This window comes from Phalacrocorax carbo (genome assembly GCF_963921805.1).
Source record: "Phalacrocorax carbo chromosome W unlocalized genomic scaffold, bPhaCar2.1 SUPER_W_unloc_2, whole genome shotgun sequence".
Classification (NCBI taxonomy): Eukaryota; Metazoa; Chordata; class Aves; order Suliformes; family Phalacrocoracidae; genus Phalacrocorax; species Phalacrocorax carbo.
The window spans coordinates 57,305-81,968 of NW_026990253.1; the positions used below are offsets into that span (position 1 = coordinate 57,305).

The following is a 24,664-nucleotide window of genomic DNA, read 5'->3' on the forward strand; positions in this document are numbered from 1 at the left end:
AATTTTAGCTCACTTGTTCTTTGCCATCTCAGCTATATTTTCTATAATATAGACGCAAACACTAACCATGGATGTTTCAGCCAACTGTCTATAGCACTTGGGAGGAGGGTTCCCAAACTTTTATTTTAAGTAGGCTTGACATTTCAAAAGGGGACTTTGAAAAGATGCAACTATTTGACAACATTTTATGACCGACAGGTTTCAATAGATGATATACACACGCAATGTGGAGCTTCAGTTTTGATTAAGGCTTTATGAGCACTCGCAGAATCTAAATATTTTAAAAACTATATGTGTACACAAACACAGATTTATTAACGTTTCACTATTGGCATTAAACATCAAGATTAATATCAAGGGAACAAAAATTCTTAAAAGATCACATTCAAAACACAATGGTGACGATAGGGGAGGGAGAGAAAACAGAGGATTCGTCCATGGTAAAAGGCCTACACAAAGCTCTAAGTAACAACTAAGCACTGTACACATTGGCAACAAAGTGAATTTCCTGTACTTTGACAATCAGTTTTTACCGATCAACTTGGACTGACCCTCTGCTTGTTTTACCTTTTTACATCTCTGCCTGCAGCTGAAGACAGACAGAAGTTTGATATTTTTATTCGGATGTCCATATGCATATAGTACAACGGAGGAAGTTTTTCTACTACATAGTCAAATTGCTGAACCAGAAAAACACTGCCAAATTTATTTTCATTCAGCTTACCGTCAAGACGTAAGTAAAGGAAATTTCGAAATGCAAAATAGTCCTCCATAATGGTCATGAGTGATGTCATTTGACAGAAAAGAAGCACACGATGGTTAGTGGCTTGCAACTTAGGTAAAATACGATCAAGTAGTTCAAACTTCCCCGAAGCCCGATAAAGCTCAGCTCTGTTTAAGAGGAAAAAAAAACAATAAACGCCATGACAAACTTGCTTTTAGAAGAGTTTTTAATAATGCAGTCTAATTACAATTGTGTCATATGATGATTATAGATAGATTCCTTTACTCAGAGGAAAACAAAACTGATAGCACTTTTCTCTCTTTAAATCTGTTTATGATGTTGATTGAAATAAGAAAAAAAACCCACGTGAATTGCATCTATGTATTTATTTGTTAGGAAAGGGTTCCTTCCCCCAAATATAAGAATTCTGTGAACTCTCAAGCACATCAAATATCTTCCTTTATGAGCCCAGTATTTTTTTTTCCCCACGATTTCTCAAAATAAGCATTATTTCTGAAGTACATAAGCATTTTATTGGGTTAGATGCTCTCCCACAGGGTCTGCTTTCAATCAGCATCTACTGGAGCCACAAGTTACGTTCATTAAGTAAGTTAATGTTAGAATTGATTACTTTTCCACTCACTACTGTGCATGTGAAAGCAAAGGAGTCCAGACCAGACTGGTTTATATACAGAAACAATGTGAAAAGCTTGATAGTGGACATATTCTTTTATTGTATACAATTATAACTGTCCTGAACTATATTTGCTCTGATTACTAATCTTCTGTGCAAACAGACTGAGCACTAGGTTTGTATGCAAAGATGCTTAAGCCAAAAATCAGAAAGAGAATAACAAAGGTGGCTAAATGAGTAGGACAACCATATAGTTTAGAAAATCAAATTACACATAACTCTCCTCTAAGTCTAAATCTGTAGCCTTAAAATATAATCCATCATTAGGAACTGTATACTCAGTCCACAAGATACAAGGCCTTCTCAGATGTATAGATATATAATTGCTATGCAAAAGGCCAAACTATTTGAGAGACAGATGGTCTCGTATACTAATAAAGAAGAAAAGACACTGCTGACACTTAAACAGAAAGGGAGCCACGTGGAGGATACACACAACCTTGCTCAGAGCAAGACAGAAACCATTTCTAGCCAGTTGGACAGAAGTATTGAGAACAAATTTAAATCTATTTAATTTTTTAATCTAAGCAATGGAAAAAGTGCTAACATAACTTTAATTTGGAATAAATTAAAAAGGAAGAGTAGAAAAGAGAGAGAGTGAGAGAAATGAAACCCCCTGCTGAAATCCCTAAAGAATCTCCACAATAAATTTCAGACAGTAGAATCATAGAATCATTAAGACCGCTCCTTTGCCCTTCAGGACTTCCTCCCAAGGGACTCTCCCTGAACAGGCCAAAGTCTGCCCTCCGGAAGTCCACGGTAGTGGTAGTGCATAGTGTTTTTGTTGTTTGTAAATAAAAGGTTTATAAAGTTTTACCATATAAAGGTTTACCACGGCAGTGGTAGTGGATAGTGTCTTTGTTGTTTATAAAAAACTGAAGGGAGGGAGGGAGGCAGGGAGGGAGGCAGGAAGGATAGGCAGGAGGGAAGGCAGGCAAGTAGGCATTGATTTGTCTGCATGAAGACAGGATTTATTATTCAGTATATTGACATGCAGTGTGATAATCATCTTTCCCTATTTTCCTGAGACAGACAGAAGGGCAGAAAAGCTTCACATAACACTTAATACCAGCATATTTTGGTTTGGGTATGGATCCTGTGCCTCTCTGTCCTCCTATAAAAGGGCATGGAGGACAAAGGAACCAGGATTTTCCTTCAGGTCCCTCCCAAACTGAAGTCCATGCTAATGAAAAACTGATGAGAAGATGAGATATATCACAGGGTTGCTGTGGTTGCCTGCTGGGATATGCCCCTGATCGCCAAGTCATCTGGACATGAATAGTCTTCCGTGCTCTTAAATACCCTTCCATTACATCATGGCACTCTGAGAACTTTCTGATAGTGGGGAAGGTCCCTGGGCAAAGCGTCCTTGTTACCACCTAGGTTTCATTGAGAATCTGAAATATCTTTTTCAATGAGGGAAGGAGAGAGTCCTAATGTGAAAGTATGAATCCAACAGGTGGAAATCTGTAAACAGTCTTGAGCTTGAAGACATGGAATGATGGAGTCAAGTGTTATAAATAATTTAGGATGATATATGCACTTGGATTTTAGGATAGGGAAAAAACACACTGCCTTCTTGTACAGAATGAGAAAAAATATCAAAACTTTCTGTTAAGCCTGAAATATCTTCTGTAACTTCTAAATGAGATCATTGCCATGTGCAGACCCTAATGACTGATCCTTGAAATGGACATAGTAGATGTGGAATGAGGCAGTATCTCTCGTCCTTCCACTGGGTGTCACTAAGAACAGTCTGGCTCCATCTTCTTTATTCCTCCTACGAGGTATTTAGACATTTTGCTAAGGTTTCCCCCTAGCCATCTCTTCTCCAAGCTAAACAGTCCCAGCTCTAAGCTTCTCCTCATATGACAGATGCTCTTGTGGAATCAAAATAGTTAATGCCTCACAAGGCCTTTGCAGGCCTCACTACTTAAGAAACATTTGCAGCTAATGGTTTCAACAGTCAGCAAGATTCCATTAACATAAGAGTGAATTATTTGTAAAAGAATATACTGTCTAGACCCTCCTTATCTAAAGAATTCCCATCGCTGTTGATATTTACCATATCCTGCTTATCTGACAGTTTTGGTGAAGAACCTGGTTGTATAACCTATAAGGTATATAAACTCTGTAACTGCTCCATTTGCACAGGGTTCATATCAGCAGAGTCTCTCACTGCTGCTCTGTGTTCTCTCCTATAGCTATAGTAATAACCTGCTTCTGTTCTGACCTGATCTAAATAGTAATTCCAGTTATTCCATGATGCTCCAAACCCTTAGTTGTCTTTGTGGCCCTTTGCTGGACTCAATCCAGTATCCCTGTGTCTGTCTTGTACCAGGGAGCCCAGAACTGGATACAGTACTTGAGATGCAGCCTCAGCAGCGCTGAGTAGAGGAGAAGGATCTCCCACCTCGACCTGCTGGCAATGCTCTTCCTAGTGCAGCCCAGGATCCCTTTTTGCCATGAGAGTGCATTGGTGGCTCATGGTCAGATTCTTGTCTACCAGGACCCTCAGGTCCTTTTCTGCAGAGCTGCTTTCCAGCTGGTCAGCCCCCAACCTGTACTGGTGCATGGGTTTATTCCATACCAGGTGCAGGACATGGCATTTCCCTTTGTTGAACTGCCTATTTCTCCATCCTGTTGAGGTCCCTCTGAATGTCAGCACAACCACCTGGTGTATCAGCCACTCCTCCCAGTTCTCTATCATCTGCAGACTTGCTGAGAGTGCACTTTGTCCCAAGATCCAGGTCAGAAAATAAGAGGTTAAACAGTATGGGCCCCAGTATTGACCCCTGGGGGATACCACTAATGACTGGCCTCCAGCTGGACTTCATGCTTTTTGCTGTTGATGTACCTGCATGTCGTGGGTCAGCCTCAGCTGGTAACTAAACACCACGCAGCCGCTCGCTCACTCCCCCCCCACCCCTGTGGGATGGGGAAGAGAATCGGAAGAGCAAACGAACTTGTGGGTTGAGATAAGCACAGTTTATTGATTACAATAAAATAATTATTATAATAATGATTATGATAATAATGACAATGTTAATATAATACAATGGAAAAGGAAGGAAAAAAAGAAAAAAAAAAACACAGAAACACGAACGGTACAGCCGCTTACCACCCGCCGACTGACGCTGCTGGTCCCTGAGCCGCAATTGCTGCCTGCCTCTCCCAGCCACCTCCTCCCAGTTAACATACTGGGCATGACGTTACATGATATGGAATATCCCTTTGGCCGGTTTGAATCCGCTCTCTTAGCTGTGCCCCCTCCCCTCCCGGCTTCTTGTGCACCCAGCAGAGCATGGGAAGCTAGAAATGCCCTTGACTAGTACAAGTGCTACCCAGCAACAGCCCAAACATCTGTGTGTTATCTCAACATTGTTTTCATGCTAAGTCCAAAGCAGAGCACTATGCCAGCTAGAGTGAAGAAAATTAACTCTATCCCAGCTAAAACCATGACACTGCAGAAGCCTTTCTTGTTGCCCCTCCCATCCCTCTCCAGATTCAAATCTAGATGGGCTTTCCTAACTGCATCCCTGTATGCTCGGACAGCGTCTCTATATTCCTCCTGGGTCACCTGTTCCTGCTTCCACCTCCTGTATGTTTCCTTTTTATGTTTGAATTTACTCAGGAGCTCCTTGTGCACCCATACTTCCTGCCACCTGTGCTCGACTTGCTGCATGTTGGGATGGTCCATTCTTGAGCTGGGAGAAGGTAATCCCTGAATATCAACTGGCTCTTCTGGACCCCCTCTGCTTTCTAGGACTGTCTCCCATGGGATTCTTCCAAGCAGATCCCTGAAAAATCCAACGTCTGCTTTCCTGAAGCCTAGGGTTATGATCCTGCTACTTCCCTTGTTCCCTCCTTTCAGGATCCAAAACTCCACCATCTCATGGTCACTACAGTCAAGACTGCACCAACCAGTCCTTCCTTATTTGGAGGTATTCAAGTCCAGCAGAGTGCCTCCCCCCATTGGCTCCTTGATCACTTGTGTCAGGAAGTGATCACCAAAACACTCCATAAACCTCCTGGGTTGCTTATGCCCTACTGTCTTGTGCTTCCAGCAGATATCAGGGAGCTAAGATCCGAGACATCACTGAGAGGGTGCCACAACTTGTCAAGAGGACAGATTACTATCCGCTGTTACTCTTCCATGTTGGCACAAACGATGCTGAAAGCCAGAGCCTGGGCAGAAGACTATAAAGCCCTTGGGGAGCAAGTGAAAAATATTGGTGCCCAAGTTATCTTCTCCTCCATCTTACCCATTGGAGAAAAAAGGACAACTAGAACTAGGCGAATAATGCAAAACAACTCTTGACTACGTGACTGGTGCTGACTTAAGGGTTTTGGCTTTTATGACAATGGGACATTCTTCAGAAACCATAGCCTGCTAGGGAGGGATGGACTCCACCTGTCTAGAAGGGGCAAGGGAATCTTTGGCAGCAGGCTGGCAAACTTGGTGAGGAGGGCTTTAAACTGAGGGTCTCGGGGGGGTGGGGCAAAAATGGCAATGCTAATGCCATCACATCCAATGGGGGAATAAGCCAAGCCAAGCAGAGCAGTGACAAAGGTGCCTTAGCTACCTTACAAGATGACAACCAGGAGACCAACCACCTCAAGGGTGTGCATGGCTATAGTGGGTCCTCGTGCACCCCTCCGGGGAAACCTGCATGCTCAAGTACCTTTCTGAAATGCCTATACACCAACACACGCAGCATGGGGAATAAACAGGAGGAACTAGAGGTCTGTGTGCGATTGGAGAGCCATAATCTGACTGCAATTACAGAGACATGGTGGGATAGCTCACATGACTGGAATGTGGTCATGGATGGCTACAGGCTTTTCAGAAAAGACAGACCAGCAAGGCGAGGTGGGGGAGTTGCTCTTTATGCGAGGGAGCAGCTGGAATGCATTGAGCTCTGCCTAGGAGTAGAGGAAGAACAAGTCGAGAGCTTGTGGGTAAAAATTAAGGGACAGCCAAATATGGGCAACACTGTTGTGGGAGTTTCCTACAGGCCACCTGATCAGGAAGAGGAAGTTGATGAAGCCTTCTACAGACAGCTGGAAGTAGCCTCACAATCGCAGGCCCTGGTTCTTGTGGGGGACTTCAACCACCCTGATATTTGCTGGAAAAGCAACATGGTGAGCCATGCACGATCCAGAAGGTTCCTGCAGAGCATTGAGGATAACTTTTTGATGGAGGTGGTGGAGGGGCCAATGAGGCGAGATGTGCTGCTGGACCTTATACTAACGAAAAAGGAAGGGCTGGTTGAGGATGTGAGAGTTGGGGGTAGCCTTGGCTGTAGTGACCATGAGATGGTGGAGTTCAGCTTCCTGCATGGTAGAAGCAGGGCGACAAGTAGGATTATGACCCTGGACTTCAAGAGGGCCAACTTTGGCCTCTTCAAAGACCTGCTAGGAGGAATCCCATGGGCTAGGGCTCTGGAAGGCAGGGGGGTCCAAGAGAGATGGTCAGTATTCAAGGGCCACTTAATCCGAGCTCAAGATCGGTGCATCCCTAGGAGGAAGAGGTCAGGCAGAGGAGCCAGGAGACCCACATGGATGAGCAAAGAGCTTCTAGAGAAACTCAAATGGAAGAGGGAGATTCACAGTATGTGGAAAAAGGGACTGGCCACTTGGGAGGAATATAGGAATGTTGTCAGGGTGTGCAGAGATGTGATGAGGAAGGCCAAGGCCCACTTGGAACGAAATCTGGTAAGGGATGGCAAGGATAACAAGAAGGGCTTCTTTAAATACATCAGCAGTAAAAGGAAGACTGGGGATACAGCGGGCCCACTGCTGAACAAGGTAGGGGCCCTGGTGATGCAGGATGCAGAGAAGGCGGAGTTACTTAATGCCTTCTTTGCTACAGTCTTCACTGCTAAGGCTGGCCCTCAGGCATCTCAGCCCCTAGAGAAGAGAGAGAAAATCTGGAAAAAGGAGGACTTCCCCTTGGTTGAGGAGGACTGGGTCAGAGATCACCTAGGCAAACTGGATCCTCGCAAATCCATGGGCCCCGATGGGATGCACCCGCGAGTGCTGAGGGAGCTGGCGGATGTTCTTACTGAGCCACTCTCAATCATCTTTGAAAGGTCATGGAGGACAGGAGAGGTGCCCGAGGACTGGGGGACAGCAAATGTCACCCCAATCTTCAAAAAGGGCAAGAAGGAGGACCGGGGAAACTATAGGCCAGTCAGCCTCACCTCCATCCCCGGAAAGGTGATCACAGAATCACACAGAATCACAGGTTGGAAGGGACCTCAGGGATCATCTTGTCCAACCTTTCTAGGAAGAGCACAGTCTAGACAAGATGGCCCAGCACCCTGTCCAGATGACTCTTAAAGGTGTCCACTGTAGCGGAGTCAACCACTTCCCTGGGGAGATTATTCCAATGGTTGACTGTCCTCACTGTGAAAAATTTCCCTCTCGTGTCCAATCGGAATCTCCCCAAGAGCAATTTGTGCCCATTCCCCCTTGTCCTCTCCATGTGACTCCGTGTAAAAAGGGAGTCTCCATCTTCTTTGTAGCTACCCCTTAAGTACTGGTACATGGTGATGAGAGCCCCTTTAAGCCTCATTTTCTCAAGGCTGAACAAACCTAGTTCTCCCAGCCTATCCTCATATGACAGACTTCCCACAGTCCTTTGATCATCTTAGTGGCCCTTCTCTGGACCCCTTCCAGCCTGTCCACATCTTTTTTTGTATAGTAGGGACCAGAACTGTACACAGTACTCCAGGTGTGGCCTGACAAGCGCTGAGTAGAGTGGGATAATGACTTCTTTCTCTCTGCTGGTGATACCCTTTTTGATGCAAACCAGCATCCTATTGGCCTTCTTGGCCGCAGCAGCACACTGTTCGCTCATGTTGAGCTTCCTGTCCACCAGGACCCCCAGGTCCCTTTCCACAGAGCTGCTCCCCAGCCAGGTGGATCCCACTCTGTGCTGCACTCCCAGATTATGTTTTCCCAGGTGCAAGACCTTACACTTCTCCTTGTTGAACTTCATAAGGTTCTTGCTGGCCCACTCCTCCAGCCTATCCAGATCTCCCTGCAGAGCGGCTCTCCCTCCTGGAGTGTCTACTTCCCCACTTAACTTGGTGTCAGCTGCAAACTTCATCAGGCTACACTTGATGCCATTATCCAGATCACTTATAAAGATATTGAATAACATTGGGCCCAATATCGATCCCTGGGGGACTCCACTAGTGACAGGTTGCCAGTTTGAGAAAGAGCTATTTACCACCACCCTTTGGGTGCGGCCTGTCAGCCAGTTCCCCACCCACTGCACAGACCATTTGTCTAGGCCATATCGCATTAATTTCTCCAGGAAGAAGCCGCGGGGGACCGTATCAAAGGCCTTGGAGAAGTCTAGGTAGACAATGTCCTCCGCCCGCCCCATGTCAACCAGGCAAGTCACTTTGTCATAGAAGGCCACCAGGTTTGTCAAGCACAATCTGCCTTTAGTGAAGCCATGTTGGCTTTTCCCAGTCATGTGCTTCATTTGACTTGTGATGGCCCTCAGGAGGATTTGTTCCATAACTTTCCCAGGGATTGAAGTAAGGCTGATGGGCCTATAGTTACCCGGATCCTCCCTCGAGCCCTTCTTGTAGATAGGGGTAAGATTTGCCTTTCCTCAAGTCCTCTGGGACATCCCCCATTCTCCATGACTTCTCAAAGATTATGGAGAGTGGACTCACAATGACATCAGCCATCTCTCTCAACACCCTCGGGTGGATGGCGTCAGGGCCCACCGATTTGTAGGGGTCAAGCTCCTGTAATAATTCACTGATGCTGGGTCTATGTTTGGATCAACCAGGAACTTCGTTCCTAAAGCCTGGGACCCAACAGTGTTGGCAAAGACAGAGGTGAAGAAGGTGTTGAGGACCTCTGCCTTTTCCGCATCGTTGGTGACTGACTCTCCTTTTCTGTTTAACAGTGGGCCTATGTTTCCCTTTTTCTGCTTGTGGTTGACATGTCTGAAGAACCCTTTCTTGTTATTTTTGACATCTACAGACAGTTTCAACTCAAGCTGGGCTTTTGCTTTTCTAATTGCATCTCTGCACTCTCTGGCAATGCCCTTGTATCTCTCAACAGATAATCCTCCACTTCTCCATCTCTGGTATGCTTCTCTTTTGGATATGAGTAGACCCAGGAGCTCACGGTTGAGCCAAGGGGGCCTCTTGCTCCACTTACTTCCCTTTACTTTATAGGGTGTAGGGGAATAGACAGGGATCGGCGACTGGAAAATCACGGGCTGTGACGGAAAGATAGACTCCTCCCCATAGGAGTGGCAGGAACAGGAAGTGCAAGAGCTATATAAGCGTGTGACGCAGTTAAATAAACGGACATTTTGTATCCATCATATTGATGTCTGTGCATCACTGTCCCCAGGGTGGGTAGAGCCCTGTGTCCCGGAGATATGCGGCCCAAGATAAGTTCTCCCATAGAAGTGTACAGCAACAAGTGGTGACCCCGACGTGATCGGCGGGGCGACATGGCAAGTTCGCCGGGGGAAATGATAGCTTGAGGCACGCAGGGGTGGGACGGGGAGCCGGAGGACGGCGGGCGCGCCATGGAATCAGTCATAAAGGTACTGAAGGGATTGGGGAAGGAATATGGAACTTCGATTTCGAAGGCGCCTACCTCAAAGGCCATCCAATGGATGATTACGCAGGGGCTCATACGGAGTCCCGCAGACATATTTAATAAAGATAATTGGGTGAGAATGAAGAAGGAGTTAGCCGAAAGGGCTATGATGGGAAAACCCCAGTACATACAGCTCTGGGGAAAGATACACCGATTACTATTGAAAGCTCGGGATGATCAGGACGCGTGGCGGCAGGCGCGGCTGTGCCTGCACGGTGCTACAGGTGACAGTAGCCCAGAAATAGACCCAGGATGGGCAGTGGGGACGCAGACAGGGGCAAGCATCGCGGGGGATGGGGAAGAAGCGGGGAGTTCGGACGGAGTAGCCTGGCCAGCTACTCAGTCTGAGGCTCCCAAAGAGGTGGATTGGGAAGCGGCGGTGTTGCCTGTTGAGCCAGCAGGACCTTTGGAATGCCCCCCTGCATACCCCTGGGACGATTTGGCACAGGCGCAGGTACTTGCGCGCGGGGAGGGGGACATGGCGGCGGATGCAGCGGGAGTGACGGAGCGGAAGGAGGAGGATGATCAGCACTGGTGGCGGCGCTGCCCTCTGCCCGACCCTCGAGACTGGCTCCCGGGGCAACCCTTGAGATGGGAGTCGGACGAGGAGGGGGATTGGGGTGCCTGGAGGAGAGGACAGGGTGGGTATAGATCAAGCTCGAGTAGCAGCGAATCAGAAGTTGGGAGAGAAACCGATGTCCACATGTGGGAAGATGGAGCAGATTGTCTGCAGCGCGCAAAAAAGAGGCATAAGGCAGCAGGGACTCGGAGGACCAGTCAGAGTGAGGGAAGAGAGAGACTGCCAAATGGGGAGGTCCGGAGCGCTGCAGCTCCGGAGGGGTCCGCGGAGGATGTGCTGTGGCAGCTGCAGCAGGCTATGCGTGCACTAGGGGAAGTAACTCGGCGGCAGACAGGACTCTTAACGAAGGGTGCGCCCCAGCGACAGTCAGTTGAGTTACCTAACTGGCAGCTGATAGCCAGAGATTGTAGCCTCGATGGAGTAAGGATAGAGATGCCCGGGATATTCACTGTCCGGATAGCTCCTGGAGGAGGGGCAGGGAGCTGCAAGTGGTGATGGAGAGTTCCCGTAGAGCGTATAGCAAAGTGGGCAGGTATAAAAATAAAAAAAAAATAAATAAAAAGCACGGAACCTTTGTGGGAAACTCTAGCCCGGGAATGGCTAGCAGAAAGAGGGCATTGAAGTAGAAAAACAGGCTCCAGGTCAGAAGCGACCTTGGGCCCAGCTGTTGGTCAACAGAAGAATGTGAGGCCAGCTGGTGTTTTACAAAGGAGTGTGAGCCCAGCTGTTGCTGATCGGTAAAAGAATGTGAGAAACAAGTAACTGCTAATTGCAAGGCTGAACACAAGAGAGAAGCATGGGAGGAGTTGGCATTTACCTCCCAGCCAAGGATGAGCTGCGCTTTTGCAATATGTATGTGCTAATTAACGAACGGTATAAAAGATGTTTGCTGATTGCCAATAAACGAGACTTGATGATCATCATCGGATGGTGCCTGTCTTCCGCTGGTTTTCCGTCAAATGGTGACCCCGATGTGATACCACGGACGGTCCAGCGTAGGGTTCGGGTCCTGCAAGCAGAGGGACGGCAAAACAGACAGCGCAGCTGGTCTGCGTACCCTGGGCGACCACATAGGTGGGCTCAGTCTGCGTGCCCTGGGCGACCACATAGGTGGGCTCAGCCGATACGTGCTGCCGAGACCTTGGGAGCTGCAACGGCGCCGACGAGCACAATGGAGAGGCAAGCAGCATATGATTTCTTTACATCCCTCTTAGAAAGGCGTAGCATTAAGGGTATAGATCTACGCAAAGAACTACCGTTGCTGATAAGCTGGGGATGCGAGAAGGGACACTTTAGTAACCCACACCTGAAAAGGACTATTTCGGATACAGCAGTGAGAGACGGAGATGCACTGGCAGACAGCGGCCAGGGGGCAAAGAGGAGTCGATTTATGCATCATTTTTGATACGTCCCGACCCTCCGGCCTGGATCCAACCTCGGGATTCAAGAGGGAATCCGCTTTCCGCAGTTGAAGCTAACCCGGGAGCGAGAGCCGTACAAAGACGCTGATTTTCCTCACATCGGGCGATGGAGGTCGAGGTAGCTTTCGAATTATTAAAGCGCTTTTTAGAAAAGCGGGGAGTAAGTCAGTTAAAAGACTTGTCAGGATTAGTTGCAGTGGGTAAAGCGAAAGGGTTTTTTAAAGAACCGGAGTCGATTTTTGAAGTAGAGGAGGGGAGAGCCTATGGTGATTGTTTGTGGGATTGGGTGATAGATGACGATAAGACAGCGAAAAAGTTAATGAAACCTTGGCGGGAAGTGATTAACTGTATGAAAAAATATAAAACTGAAAAAAGATTAGCAACAGCCGCCTCTGATCGGCTAGACAACTGTGACCCCAATGCTGGAAAGATTGGAATTGGCTTAGACAATCTCTCACCTCCCTTCTCGGGGATCCCAGTTGTCGTACCTCGAAAGCCCCTTATCCCCCCCTCTCCCTCCCCTGATAAATCTACATCTGTAGAAACTAGCGGAGGAGGAATAAGCTTGGGAAAGGGAGGTGAAGATATTGAAAATTTATGTGATGTAGTCTCTCCGGTGGAGGAAAATAAGCCGAGCACGTCTAGTCACCGTTCTGTGCCTGCTGTGCGTAGCCAGGTTGACTGGCGAAAAATCCGGTTAGAGGCATTAAAGAACGGGGACCTAGAGACCGCCGATTTGTTAGCTCAGGCTTTCCCTGTCATCTATCAACCGGACCCTGCTAACAATCAAAATTTATTAGCACACCATAATCCTCTTGACTGGAAAATTTTTATGAAGGGCCCATTGCTGCATCAATGTGTTATGGAAAACTCCAACCATGCTACTAAAAGCATTTTAATTACACTTCCCCTAGATGCATGCATTGAGGTGATGCTTGAGCGCATGAGTCGGGTACCTACCGGCCCCCGAGCTATGTTAGTTGAAGCATTGAGGGAAGTTGGGCAGGGAATGGTACACGTTCAGCAACAAGTTTGTGCCGCTCTCGCCCCATTGGGTCCAGCCAAAAACTCTCAACAGTAACCAAAAAGGGTCACTGCCACATGGACTTTCCCAATCCCACTGACATGGCTCACAGAAGAGCCAGTATGGGTCGGGCAGTGACCGCTCAAACGGGAAAGTCTACAACAAGCCCGTATATTAATAAAAGAACAATTAGATCAAGGACATCTCCGACCTTCGACATGCCCCTGGAACACCCCTATTTTTGTTATCCAGAAAAAGTCAGGGAAATACAGGCTGTTACATGATCTACGGGCAGTAAATCAGCAAATGCAAGCGATGGGGGCTTTACAGCCTAGCCTTCCAAATCCAGCCATGCTACCAACTGGCTGGCATTTACTAATTATCGACTTAAAGGACTGCTTTTTTACTACAAAGCTGCATCCTCAGGATACCCAGCGGTTTGCATTTACATTACCGGCAATCAACAGAGAGGGTCCTGACTTACGCTTCGAATGGACAGTATTGCCACAAGGCATGAAGAATAGCCCTACTCTGTGTCAACTCTTCGTAGATGCTGCATTGAAAGAAGTGAGGCAGCAATGGCCGGACACTATAATTTACCCTTACATGGATGACATCTTGTTTGCGCAAGTACAACCTTTCTCAGCACAGCAAGAATTATATTTACAGCAACAGCTCCAGCTACACGACCTAGTAATAGCAGCAGAGAAGGTTCAACGTTCACCGGTATGGAAATACCTTGGGTGGCGCATCAGTGACTCTCAGTTTTTCGCCCAATGTTAAAGGGCACTGACCCTGCCGCGCCGGTCCGACCGACTGCTGAACAACACACTATGATACAACGTCTTAGCTCCGAGATCGTCCAGAGAGCAGTAGACCGCCTGGACCCCGATCTCCCCATCGATCTCACCATACTCCATGGTTCTACTCACATTTTGGGTGCACTTACTCAGTGCAAAAAGAAAAAGGGGGAGAAGATAAGGGTGTTGGAATGGCAAAAGTTTTGTTTGTGCAAAAGTTTTGTTTGTATTAAATCACTTATGTATATTTGCAGAACACGATAACCCTCCTGCGTGGGTGCATGGAAATGACAATAGGAAAGAGTCAAGACAGGCAGTAATGGTGAAGTATCGAGACCCTTCCACTGGTCTATGGCAAGGGCCTGTAGAAGTCAAGTATTTTGGTCGAGGTTACATGTGTGTGCTTACCCCCACAGGTCTGAGGTGGATACCCAGTAGGTGGGTAAAGGCTATGCCTAGTGAACAGAAGAACGAAATCTGCGAAGTAGACGGTGAAGACGTATGACTACACCGGTAGAGGTAGACAGGATACGGATAGTGTCCCCGATGCAATAAGTGCCGACCCTGGGCACTAAGAGAATGTCATAACTGTTAATAGCGCAGGTGGGTAAAAACCCATCGAGCTAGGAGGTGGTGTGACAGTTGCTACTATCACCACTTACAGACACATAAGGCTTTAATCATCACAGGCCACGAGGTAGAGGGTTCTAGACGATATACCTGAAATATGGGAAGTAACACCAAGGCACTGGGAAAAGACAAAGAAAAAATGTACACGAGAGTACTCCCATTAGTCATCATAAGTATCGTGATAAGAATCACCGAGGGCATATACATACCGCCCCAGCCCAAACAGAATGTATGGGTTACCCTGGCAAATCTAATAGGCCAAGATTCCATCTGCCTATCATTGTCATCACCAGGAAATCCCTTCTCCACCTGTTTGGTTGGAGTGCCAGTTGATAATTGGACGCTAGTGATACTACAAAATACACCACACTTAGGGAGCCTTTGTGATACTCCCCAGAACTGTGTGAATAATTGGGACGGTTGGGCAGTCCATCGCCCTCAAACTAATCTTGAGCCACAAGAGCTTGAGCTATTGGGTTCTTTGTCAATGGATGTTTGTTTATATTTTACTTACACAGGAAAGAACCAGTCTCTTTCTTGGTCTGTGAATGCTACCCTAATGTCATGGTTTCAGCTGGGATAGAGTTAATTTTCTTCACTCTAGCTGGTATAGTGCTGTGCTTTGAAATTAGCATGGAAAAAAACCTGTTGAGATAACACACAGATGTTTAGGCTGTTGCTGGGCAGCGCTGATACTAGTCAAGGACATGTCTAGCCTCCCATGCTCTGCTGGGTGCACAAGAAGCCGGGAGGGGAGGGGGCACAGCTAAGAGAGTGGATTCAAACTGACCAAAGGGATTTTCCATATCATGTAACGTCATGCCCAGTATGCTACCTGGGAGGGGCTGGCCGGGGGAGGGAGGGAGCAATCGGGGCTCGGGGACGGGCAGCGTCGGTCGGCGGGTGGTGAGCGGTTGTATCGTTCGTGTTTCTGCGGTTTTGTTCCCTGTTTTCCCTTTCCTTCCTTTTCCCTTTTATTATATTAACATTACTGTCATTATTATCATAATCATTTATCATCATCATTCTATTGTAGTTATTAAACTGTGCTTATCTCAACCCACAAGTTCTTTTGCTCGTCCGATTCTCTTCCCCATCCCACAGGGGTGGGGGGGGGGGTGAGCGAGCGGCTGCGTGGTGTTCAGTTGCCAGCTGAGGCTGAACCACGACAGTCTATTTTTGGCGCCCAACGTGGGGCGAGAAGGGTTTGAGATAATAACAGTTGCTGGTCACAGCATTGATTAATCTGCTCGCAGTATTAGCTTGTCCAGTCTTTACCATGCTGATTGTAAAGTACATGTTAAAACTTGCTGTTGGTTCTGTCAGCTGGCTGTGCTCTGCAGTGATTAGAGATATTTTGCCTAGGAGACTTGTTATTAAAACACTGGCCTTGACTGTTATCAGTTATTTAGGTTTTGCATGGAAGCCGTTACTGTACTACAGCTACCACCTCATGGAGGCAATTAGCAATTATACCTCCTCCTCTGAGGAGTTTTTTATGGAGGAAATACAGAATGGCACCGTAGCTAATATCTTATGTAATGTCTCCTCCCTCATTACAACAACTTTTCAGTATCTTGAACATCCTTGTGTAGTTAAGATACATCTGTTGATATTGCTTTGGCAAGTGGTATCAGATCTGTCTAAGGTTAGTAAGCAAGTTAAGAATATAATCCAGAGATCTGTCCCAAGGCTTGATAGCTATGCGTGGCAGGGTATGTGGGAAAGTATGGGCAAATGCCTAAGACGGTGGGCACCCCCTGTGGTGTGGGACTTCACCCCTGAACAAGTGCAGAATCCTGAAAAATTAGTAGAACATTTGGAGGAAATATGTTGTCACCCTGGCAATTCCAGAGACATACAGATCACTGCCATGTGCTGGGGTCTGGCTTATGCCTATCGAGCCCTATTTAACACTATTCAGTACCCCCAAGGGAAAGAGAAGGGAACTACTCCGACCCCAGTGACAAGCACTGCGGCCACCCAAACTGCCGTGACAGAGACTGCAGCTACTCCAACCCCGGTGACAAACACTGCGGCCACCCAACCCGTTGCGACAGATACTGCAGCTGCTCCAACCCCGGTGATGAGCACGGCGGCCACTCAAACCCCCACGACAGGCACTGCAGCTACTCAAACCCCAGTGCCAAGCGTTGCAGCTGAACCAGAGGACCAACCTGTGCCAGTATCAGTCGCCCCTATACGCAAGAAGAAATCATGGAGGAGAAAGTCAACTCGTTTAGAAAGAGATTACGATGAACCAGGGCCATCACGAGAAGAGGAGGAGGAGGAGGAACCATGTGTACAAGAAACGGAAACTACCCGATCTCTATCCTTGAGTGAGTTGCGGGATATACGGAAAGATTTCGGGCGTCATTCAGGTGAGCACGTTATCACCTGGCTGCTCCGATGCTGGGATAATGGGGCCAGTAGTTTGGAATTAGAGGGGAAGGAAGCCAAACAACTGGGATCCCTCTCTAGGGAAGGGGGCATTGATAAAGCAATTGGAAAAGGAACACAAGCCCTCAGCCTCTGGAGGCGGCTCCTGGCCGCGGTGAGAGAGAGGTATCCCTTCAAAGAAGATATTGTATTTCGCCTAGGAAAATGGACGACCATGGAGAAAGGCGTTCAGCATCTAAGGGAATTAGCCGTGCTTGAGGTGGTTCATGGTGACCTGGACGATCAACGGTCCTCCAAAGATCCAGATGAAGCCGAGCGCACATGACCCATGTGGCGGAAGTTTGTACGGAGCGCACCATCCTCGTATGCAAACTCATTGGCAGTGATGTCCTGGAAAGATGACGAGACACCAACGGTGGCTGAGTTGATTGATAGACTCCGGGAATATGAAGCGAATCTCTCTTCCTCGCTCGTCTCTGCTGTTGAGAAACTGTCCCGAGAGTTCCAGCAACTCAAAGAAGATATGTCCTACTCCCCACCAGTACGGACCAGTATCTCAGCCATTAGGAGTAATCGTCCCTTGGCTCAAGAGAAGGGATACACACGACGGGGCACCCTATGGTTTTACCTGCGTGATCACGGAGAGGACATGAAGAAGTGGGATGGAAAACCTACCTCAGCCTTAGAGGCGCGGGTACGTGAGCTGCAAGGGAGAACAATTACTCAGGGAAGTTTCTCCAGGAGAGCTGCTGCCCCAGTTTCCCGTAAGCAATTCTCCAGACAGAGGAGCAGAAGTGCTGATGGCCTGACTGATCTTAACAGAGACACCCGTGATTCATATCTACCGGAAGTGAGTGATGAATACTATGATCAGGACTAGGGGGGCCCTGCCTCCAGCCAGGTGGAGGAAAGGGATAACCGGGTTTACTGGACTGTGTGGATCCGATGGCCTGGCACATCTGACCCACAGGAATATAGAGCTTTAGTGGACACCGGCGCACAGTGTACCTTAATGCCATCAAACTATATAGGGGCAGAACCCATCAGCATTGCTGGAGTGACAGGGGGATCCCAAGAGCTAACTGTATTGGAGGCCGAAGTGAGCCTAACTGGCAATGAGTGGCAGAAGCACCCCATTGTGACTGGCCCCGAGGCTCCGTGCATCCTTGGCATAGACTATCTCAGGAGAGGGTATTTCAAGGACCCAAAAGGTTACAAGTGGGCTTTTGGTGTAGCCGCCTTGGAGACGGCGGAAATTAAACAGCTGTCTACTTTGCCTGGCCTCTCGAAGGACCCTTCTGTTGTGGGGTTGCTGAAGGTCAAAGAAAAACAGGTGCTGATCGCCACCACAACAGTGCACCGACGGCAATATCGCACCAACAGAGACTCTCTGATTCCTATCCACGGGCTCATTCGTCGACTGGAGAGCCAAGGAGTCATCAGTAAAACCCACTCACCCTTTAACAGTCCCATATGGCCAGTCCGGAAGTCTAATGGAGAGTGGAGGCTAACGGTAGACTATCGTGGCCTGAATGAAGTCACTCCACCGTTGAGTGCTGCTGTGCCAGACATGCTAGAACTTCAATATGAACTGGAGTCCAAGGCAGCCAAGTGGTATGCCACAATCGATATCGCTAATGCATTCTTCTCAATCCCTCTGGCAGCAGAGTGCAGGCCACAGTTTGCTTTTACTTGGAGGGGGGTCCAGTACACCTGGAATCAACTGCCCCAGGGGTGGAAACACAGCCCTACCATTTGCCATGGACTGATCCATAATGCTTTGGAACAAGGTGGAGCTCCCGAACACCTACAATACATTGATGACATCATCGTGTGGGGCAATACAGCAGAAGAAGTTTTTGAGAAAGGAGAGAAAATAGTTCAAATCCTCCTGAAAGCTGGTTTCGCCATAAAACAAAGTAAAGTTAAGGGACCTGCACGAGAAATCCAGTTCTTGGGAATAAAATGGCAAGATGGTCGTCGTCAGATCCCCATGGATGTGATGAACAAAATAACAGCCATGTCTCCACCAACCAGCAAAAAGGAAACACAAGCTTTCTTGGGCGTTGTGGGTTTTTGGAGAATGCATATTCCACACTACAGCCTGATCGTAAGCCCCCTCCATCAAGTGACCCGGAAAAAGAATGCTTTCAAATGGGGCCCTGAACAACGACAAGTCTTTGAACAGATTAAACGGGAAATAGTTCATGCAGTAGCTCTTGGGCCAGTCCGGGCAGGACAAGATATTAAAAATGTGCTCTACACCGCAGCTGGGGAGAATGGCCCTACCTGGAGCCTCTGGCAGAAGGCACCAGGGGAGACCCGAGGTCGACCCCTAGGGTTTTGGAGTCGGGGATACAGAGGGTCCGAAGCCCGCTATACTCCAACTGAAAAAGAGATATTGGCAGCATATGAAGGGGTCCGAGCTGCTTCAGAAGTGATTGGTACTGAAGCACAGTTGCTCCTGGCACCCCGACTGCCAGTGCTGGGCTGGATGTTCAAAGGAAATGTCCCCTCTACACACCATGCAACTGATGCTACGTGGAGTAAATGGGTTGCACTGATCACCCAGCGGGCTCGAGTAGGAAACCCCAGTCGCCCAGGAATCTTGGAAGTGATTATGGACTGGCCAGAAGGCAAAGACTTAGGAATATCACCAGAGGAGGAGGTGACACGTGCTGAAGAAGCCCCACTGTATAACACACTGCCAGAAGATGAGAAGCAATATGCCCTGTTTACTGATGGGTCCTGTCGCCTTGTGGGAAAGCACCGGAGATGGAAGGCTGCTGTATGGAGTCCTACACGACAAGTAGCAGAAACTGCTGAAGGAGAAGGTGAATCGAGCCAGTTTGCAGAAGTAAAGGCCATCCAGCTGGCCTTAGACATCGCTGAACGGGAAAAGTGGCCAGTGCTCTATCTCTATACTGACTCCTGGATGGTGGCAAATGCCCTGTGGGGCTGGCTACAGCAGTGGAAGCAAAGCAACTGGCAGCGCAGAGGCAAACCCATCTGGGCTGCCACATTGTGGCAAGATATTGCTGCCCGGGTAGAGAACCTGGTTGTAAAGGTACGGCATGTGGATGCTCACGTCCCTAAGAGTCGGGCCACTGAAGAACATCGAAACAACCAGCAGGTAGATCAGGCTGCCAAGATTGAAGTGGCTGAGGTGGATCTGGACTGGCAACATAAGGGTGAACTATTTCTAGCTCGGTGGGCCCATGACACCTCAGGCCATCAAGGGAGAGATGCAACATACAGGTGGGCTCGTGATCGAGGGGTGGACTTGACCATGGACGTTATTGCGCAGGTTATCCACGAATGTGAAACATGTGCTGCAATCAAGCAAGCGAAGCGGGTAAAGCCTCTGTGGTATGGGGGACGATGGCTGAAATATAAATATGGGGAGGCCTGGCAAATTGACTATATCACACTCCCACAGACCCGCCAAGGCAAGCACCATGTTCTCACCATGGTAGAAGCAACCACCGGCTGGCTGGAAACATATCCTGTCCCCCACGCCACTGCCCGGAACACTATCCTGGGTCTCGAAAAACAAGTCCTGTGGCGACATGGCACCCCAGAGAGAATTGAGTCAGATAATGGGACTCATTTCCGAAATAACCTTATAGACACCTGGGCCAAAGAGCATGGCATTGAGTGGGTGTATCACATCCCCTATCACGCACCAGCCTCTGGGAAAATCGAAAGATACAATGGACTATTAAAGATGACACTGAGAGTAATGGGGGGTGGAACATTTAAACACTGGGATACACATTTAGCAAAAGCCACCTGGTTAGTCAACACAAGGGGATCTGCCAGGCGAGCTGGCCCGGCCCAATCAGAATCCTTACATACTGTGGAAGGGGATAGAGTCCCTGTAGTGCACATAAAAAATATGCTGGGCAAGACAGTCTGGGTTATTCCTGCTTCCAGCAGAGGCAAACCCACTCGTGGGATTGCGTTTGCTCGAGGACCTGGGTGCACTTGGTGGGTGATGCGGGAGGATGGAGGAGTTCGGTGTGTACCCCAGGGGGATTTAATTTTGGGTGAAAACAGCCAATGAACTGAATAATATGCTGTTAATTGTAATATGATGTTGTATGTCATCACTACTATGGTTGCATCAGTGGAATGTTATCATGGTGGGAATCTCCCAATTAATGATAATAGCAAGTGAACTTTCAATGGACCCGAGCAAAGTGCAGCAGTGAGAGAACACGAACTACCAGTGCAGCGGTGATGGAACAAGGACTGACATGCAGCAACCTGACCCCACGCACACCGCCGCACCGAAGGACCCTTACAAGAGATGAAATCCAAAGTCATGGACTAAATGAACTCAATGGACATTTCACAGGCATTCTACAGGGGTGTTCCATAAACTAGTGGAATGATAAATGAAAATCTGTATATATATATATATATATTGTTAAAGGATAAGAAGATGGATAAGGATTATTGAAGTTGTACTGAATAGTATGGGACCTGAGCATGATGTCAATGATATGGAATAAGGGGTGGATACTGTCATGGTTTCAGCTGGGATAGAGTTAATTTTCTTCACTCTAGCTGGTATAGTGCTGTGCTTTGAAATTAGCATGGAAAAAAACCTGTTGAGATAACACACAGATGTTTAGGCTGTTGCTGGGCAGCGCTGATACTAGTCAAGGACATGTCTAGCCTCCCATGCTCTGCTGGGTGCACAAGAAGCCGGGAGGGGAGGGGGCACAGCTAAGAGAGTGGATTCAAACTGACCAAAGGGATTTTCCATATCATGTAACGTCATGCCCAGTATGCTACCTGGGAGGGGCTGGCCGGGGGAGGGAGGGAGCAATCGGGGCTCGGGGACGGGCAGCGTCGGTCGGCAGGTGGTGAGCGGTTGTATCGTTCGTGTTTCTGCGTTTTTGTTCCCTGTTTTCCCTTTCCTTCCTTTTCCCTTTTATTATATTAACATTACTGTCATTATTATCATAATCATTTATCATCATCATTCTATTGTAGTTATTAAACTGTGCTTATCTCAACCCACAAGTTCTTTTGCTCGTCCGATTCTCTTCCCCATCCCACAGGGGTGGGGGGGGGGTGAGCGAGCGGCTGCGTGGTGTTCAGTTGCCAGCTGAGGCTGAACCACGACACCTAAGTATATATAAAAATGCTACTGCTTGGTGTAACTATACCTCTGTAAATATATCACGCTCTAACAATATGCCTATTGCGCTACCTGCAGGTTTGTTTTTAATTTGTGGAGATCGGGCTTGGCCTGGCATCCCGTCACATATAAAGGGAGGGCCTTGCTCTATAGGTCGCCTAATGTTTCTTACCCCTAACACTGCAATGATTTATCAACATCATAGAAAGATGAGAAGCGAAAGGAGCACTCATAAGTTTGAGGATAACTGTGACTCTACAGCTGAATTTTGGAATCCTACAAAGATCATAGCTGTTTCCTTCTTGGCTCCTGGAGTTGGTGTTGCTCAAAGCCTGTCTTCCGCTGGTTTTCCGTCAGAACCTTGGCAAAAGATACAGCAAGGACTAGCAGAGCCATTTACAACGTTTTGTGACAGGTTGCAGAAGGCTATCATAGAATCAGAATTGCCACCAGCAGCCAAGGAGGCAGTCCTTATGGATTGCCTCCCAAGTCAAGCAAATCCGCAGACACAAGATGTCCTCTGCACCCTGGCAGTGGGGGCATCATTGGGTCAAACCATCAGGCATGTCTTGCGCCAGGAGGCGTTGAATCAGCATGACGATGTGGGAGTGCACATCTGCCAGAACCCTGACTGTGGAAGCGAAGAAAGGGTGCTGGTGCAAGCGGCCGGGGTGGGGCCGAGATGTCATTTGTGTGGACAGCTAGGGCACTTTAAAGCTGGGTGCCCGCTAGGGGAAAGGGGAGGACGTAATGGAGGAGGAGCGCGCCTAGTAGGGAGGTGCTGGGCGTGTGGGAAGCCAGGACACCTGGCAAGAGATTGTCCAACCACAAAGCCGGGAAACAGCCAAAGGAGGGCGAAGCGAGGGGGATTCGCGCCTCCTGTGAGTCAAATGGCCCCCATCATGGTGCCAGTGCCAGGAGCTTGGCCCACCGTAGCGGGCCAAGGGGGAGTGAACCTTCAGGCAGAGGAGCAGAACCAGAAAGATTTGCAGGTTACGGCCCCTGCATGGCCTTGGTCATAGGCTGTAATAAGAGACCCATGGCGGCGGTGATGATTACCCCACAAGAGCCGAGTTGCCCGGCACGGATATGCCTGGGAATGCTAGTGGATACCGGGGCGGATGTCACAGTGATGCCACTCGAACGGTGGCCACCAACTTGGCCCCTCGCCATGGGAGAACGTATAATGGGGTAGGAGGAGAACAACAGACGAGGACTAGTACTTGCCCTGTGAAACTCGAAGTCCTGGACGAGGAGGCAGGGAAGCTCCTCACGGCCGTAGTGACCATACTAGTAGCAGATGGGGTAGAAAGCCCCTTGCTGGGATGGGATGCCCTTGCCCAGATGGGGATCGGGTTGAAAAATTTAACATAAGGGCCACTGCCTCAGAGGGGCTTCGTCAGCACAAGTTGGTGTGGAAAACCGAACAGCCCATCTGGGTGGAGCAGTGGCCCCTGACAACAGAGGAAATAGAGGCTGTAAGAGCTAGAGTAAGACGAGAGCACGAAGTGGGGCACCTAGAGCCCTCAATGAGCCCCTGGAACACCCCTATATTTGCTATGGAAAAGAAAGATAAAAACCAATAGAGGATGCTGCATGACCTTAGAGCAGTAAATCAGCAAATGGAGGACATGGGGTCTCTCCAACCCGGCCTACCAGATCTGAGTGCTGTCCCAAAAGGATGGCGAGTCATTGTTTTAGATATCAAAGACTGCTTCTTCAGCATTCCGCTACATCCAGATGATAGAAAGAGATTTGCCTTTGCTCTGCCCGCGGTGAACCGCGCAGAACCAGATAGTAGATGGCAGTGGACAGTACTTCCGCAGGGGATGAAAAATTCTCCAGCAATCTGCTAGAGGTATGTGGCTTCTGCATTGCAGCAAGTAAGGCAGCAGTATCAGGAGAGAATCTACATGATCCACTACATGGATGACGGCCTCATAGCTGCGCCCACCGAGGCGTTATGTGAACAAGTCTTTTCAGACACCCAAAGGGGCCTTGAGGGTCAGGGCCTCAAGGTAGCTGAGGCAAAGGTACAGCGAGGACCAGTGTGTGGATTTCTGGGTGCTAGAATAGAAGGGGATTGCATACAAGCTCAGCCTATTAAACTTACACCTAAGGTTAAAAATTTACACGATGTACAGAAGCTGGTAGGAGCACTGCAGTGGTTGCGGACGTTCGTGCGCGTCACCGGTGAGGAGATGCAACCTTTCTATGTGTTGCTGAAAGGGACCGACCCATGGGAGCCCAGGAGTTTAGACGCTGAGGCAGTCGAGCAGTTGCAGATGATAGAACGTCGAATGCAAAAGGAAGGAGTATGGCGGTGGGACCCTCAGGAGGAATTAATTGCAGGTTGGATTCTGACCGCCGGTGGAGGATTAGGATTGCTATATCAAATACGGGCGGGGGAAGAAAAACCACTGCGATGGGTATATCAGAAGGTTCCCAAGGATGCATTCTCCACAAAAGTCAAGGTAGCCGGGGGAATGATTTGGCGTCTGCGACGGGAAAGCAAGGGAATCTTTGGGAAGGAGCCAGATAAGCTGATGGTGCCGTGGAATGGGGAGAAATGGTGGAAGGTGGTAGAGAGTGA

The 24,664-nt window shown here is 48.4% G+C and overlaps 1 protein-coding gene across 1 annotated transcript in view; it reads right to left on the minus strand.

The window, feature by feature from the left end:
• LOC135310846 (probable global transcription activator SNF2L2) overlaps positions 1 to 24,664 on the minus strand; it is a 192,823-nt gene that overhangs the window by 53,946 nt on the left and 114,213 nt on the right. The window contains exon 23 of the mRNA XM_064439901.1: positions 725 to 891. Within this exon, the coding sequence (XP_064295971.1) occupies positions 725 to 891 (167 nt within the window). The remainder of the gene's footprint in view (positions 1 to 724; positions 892 to 24,664) is intronic.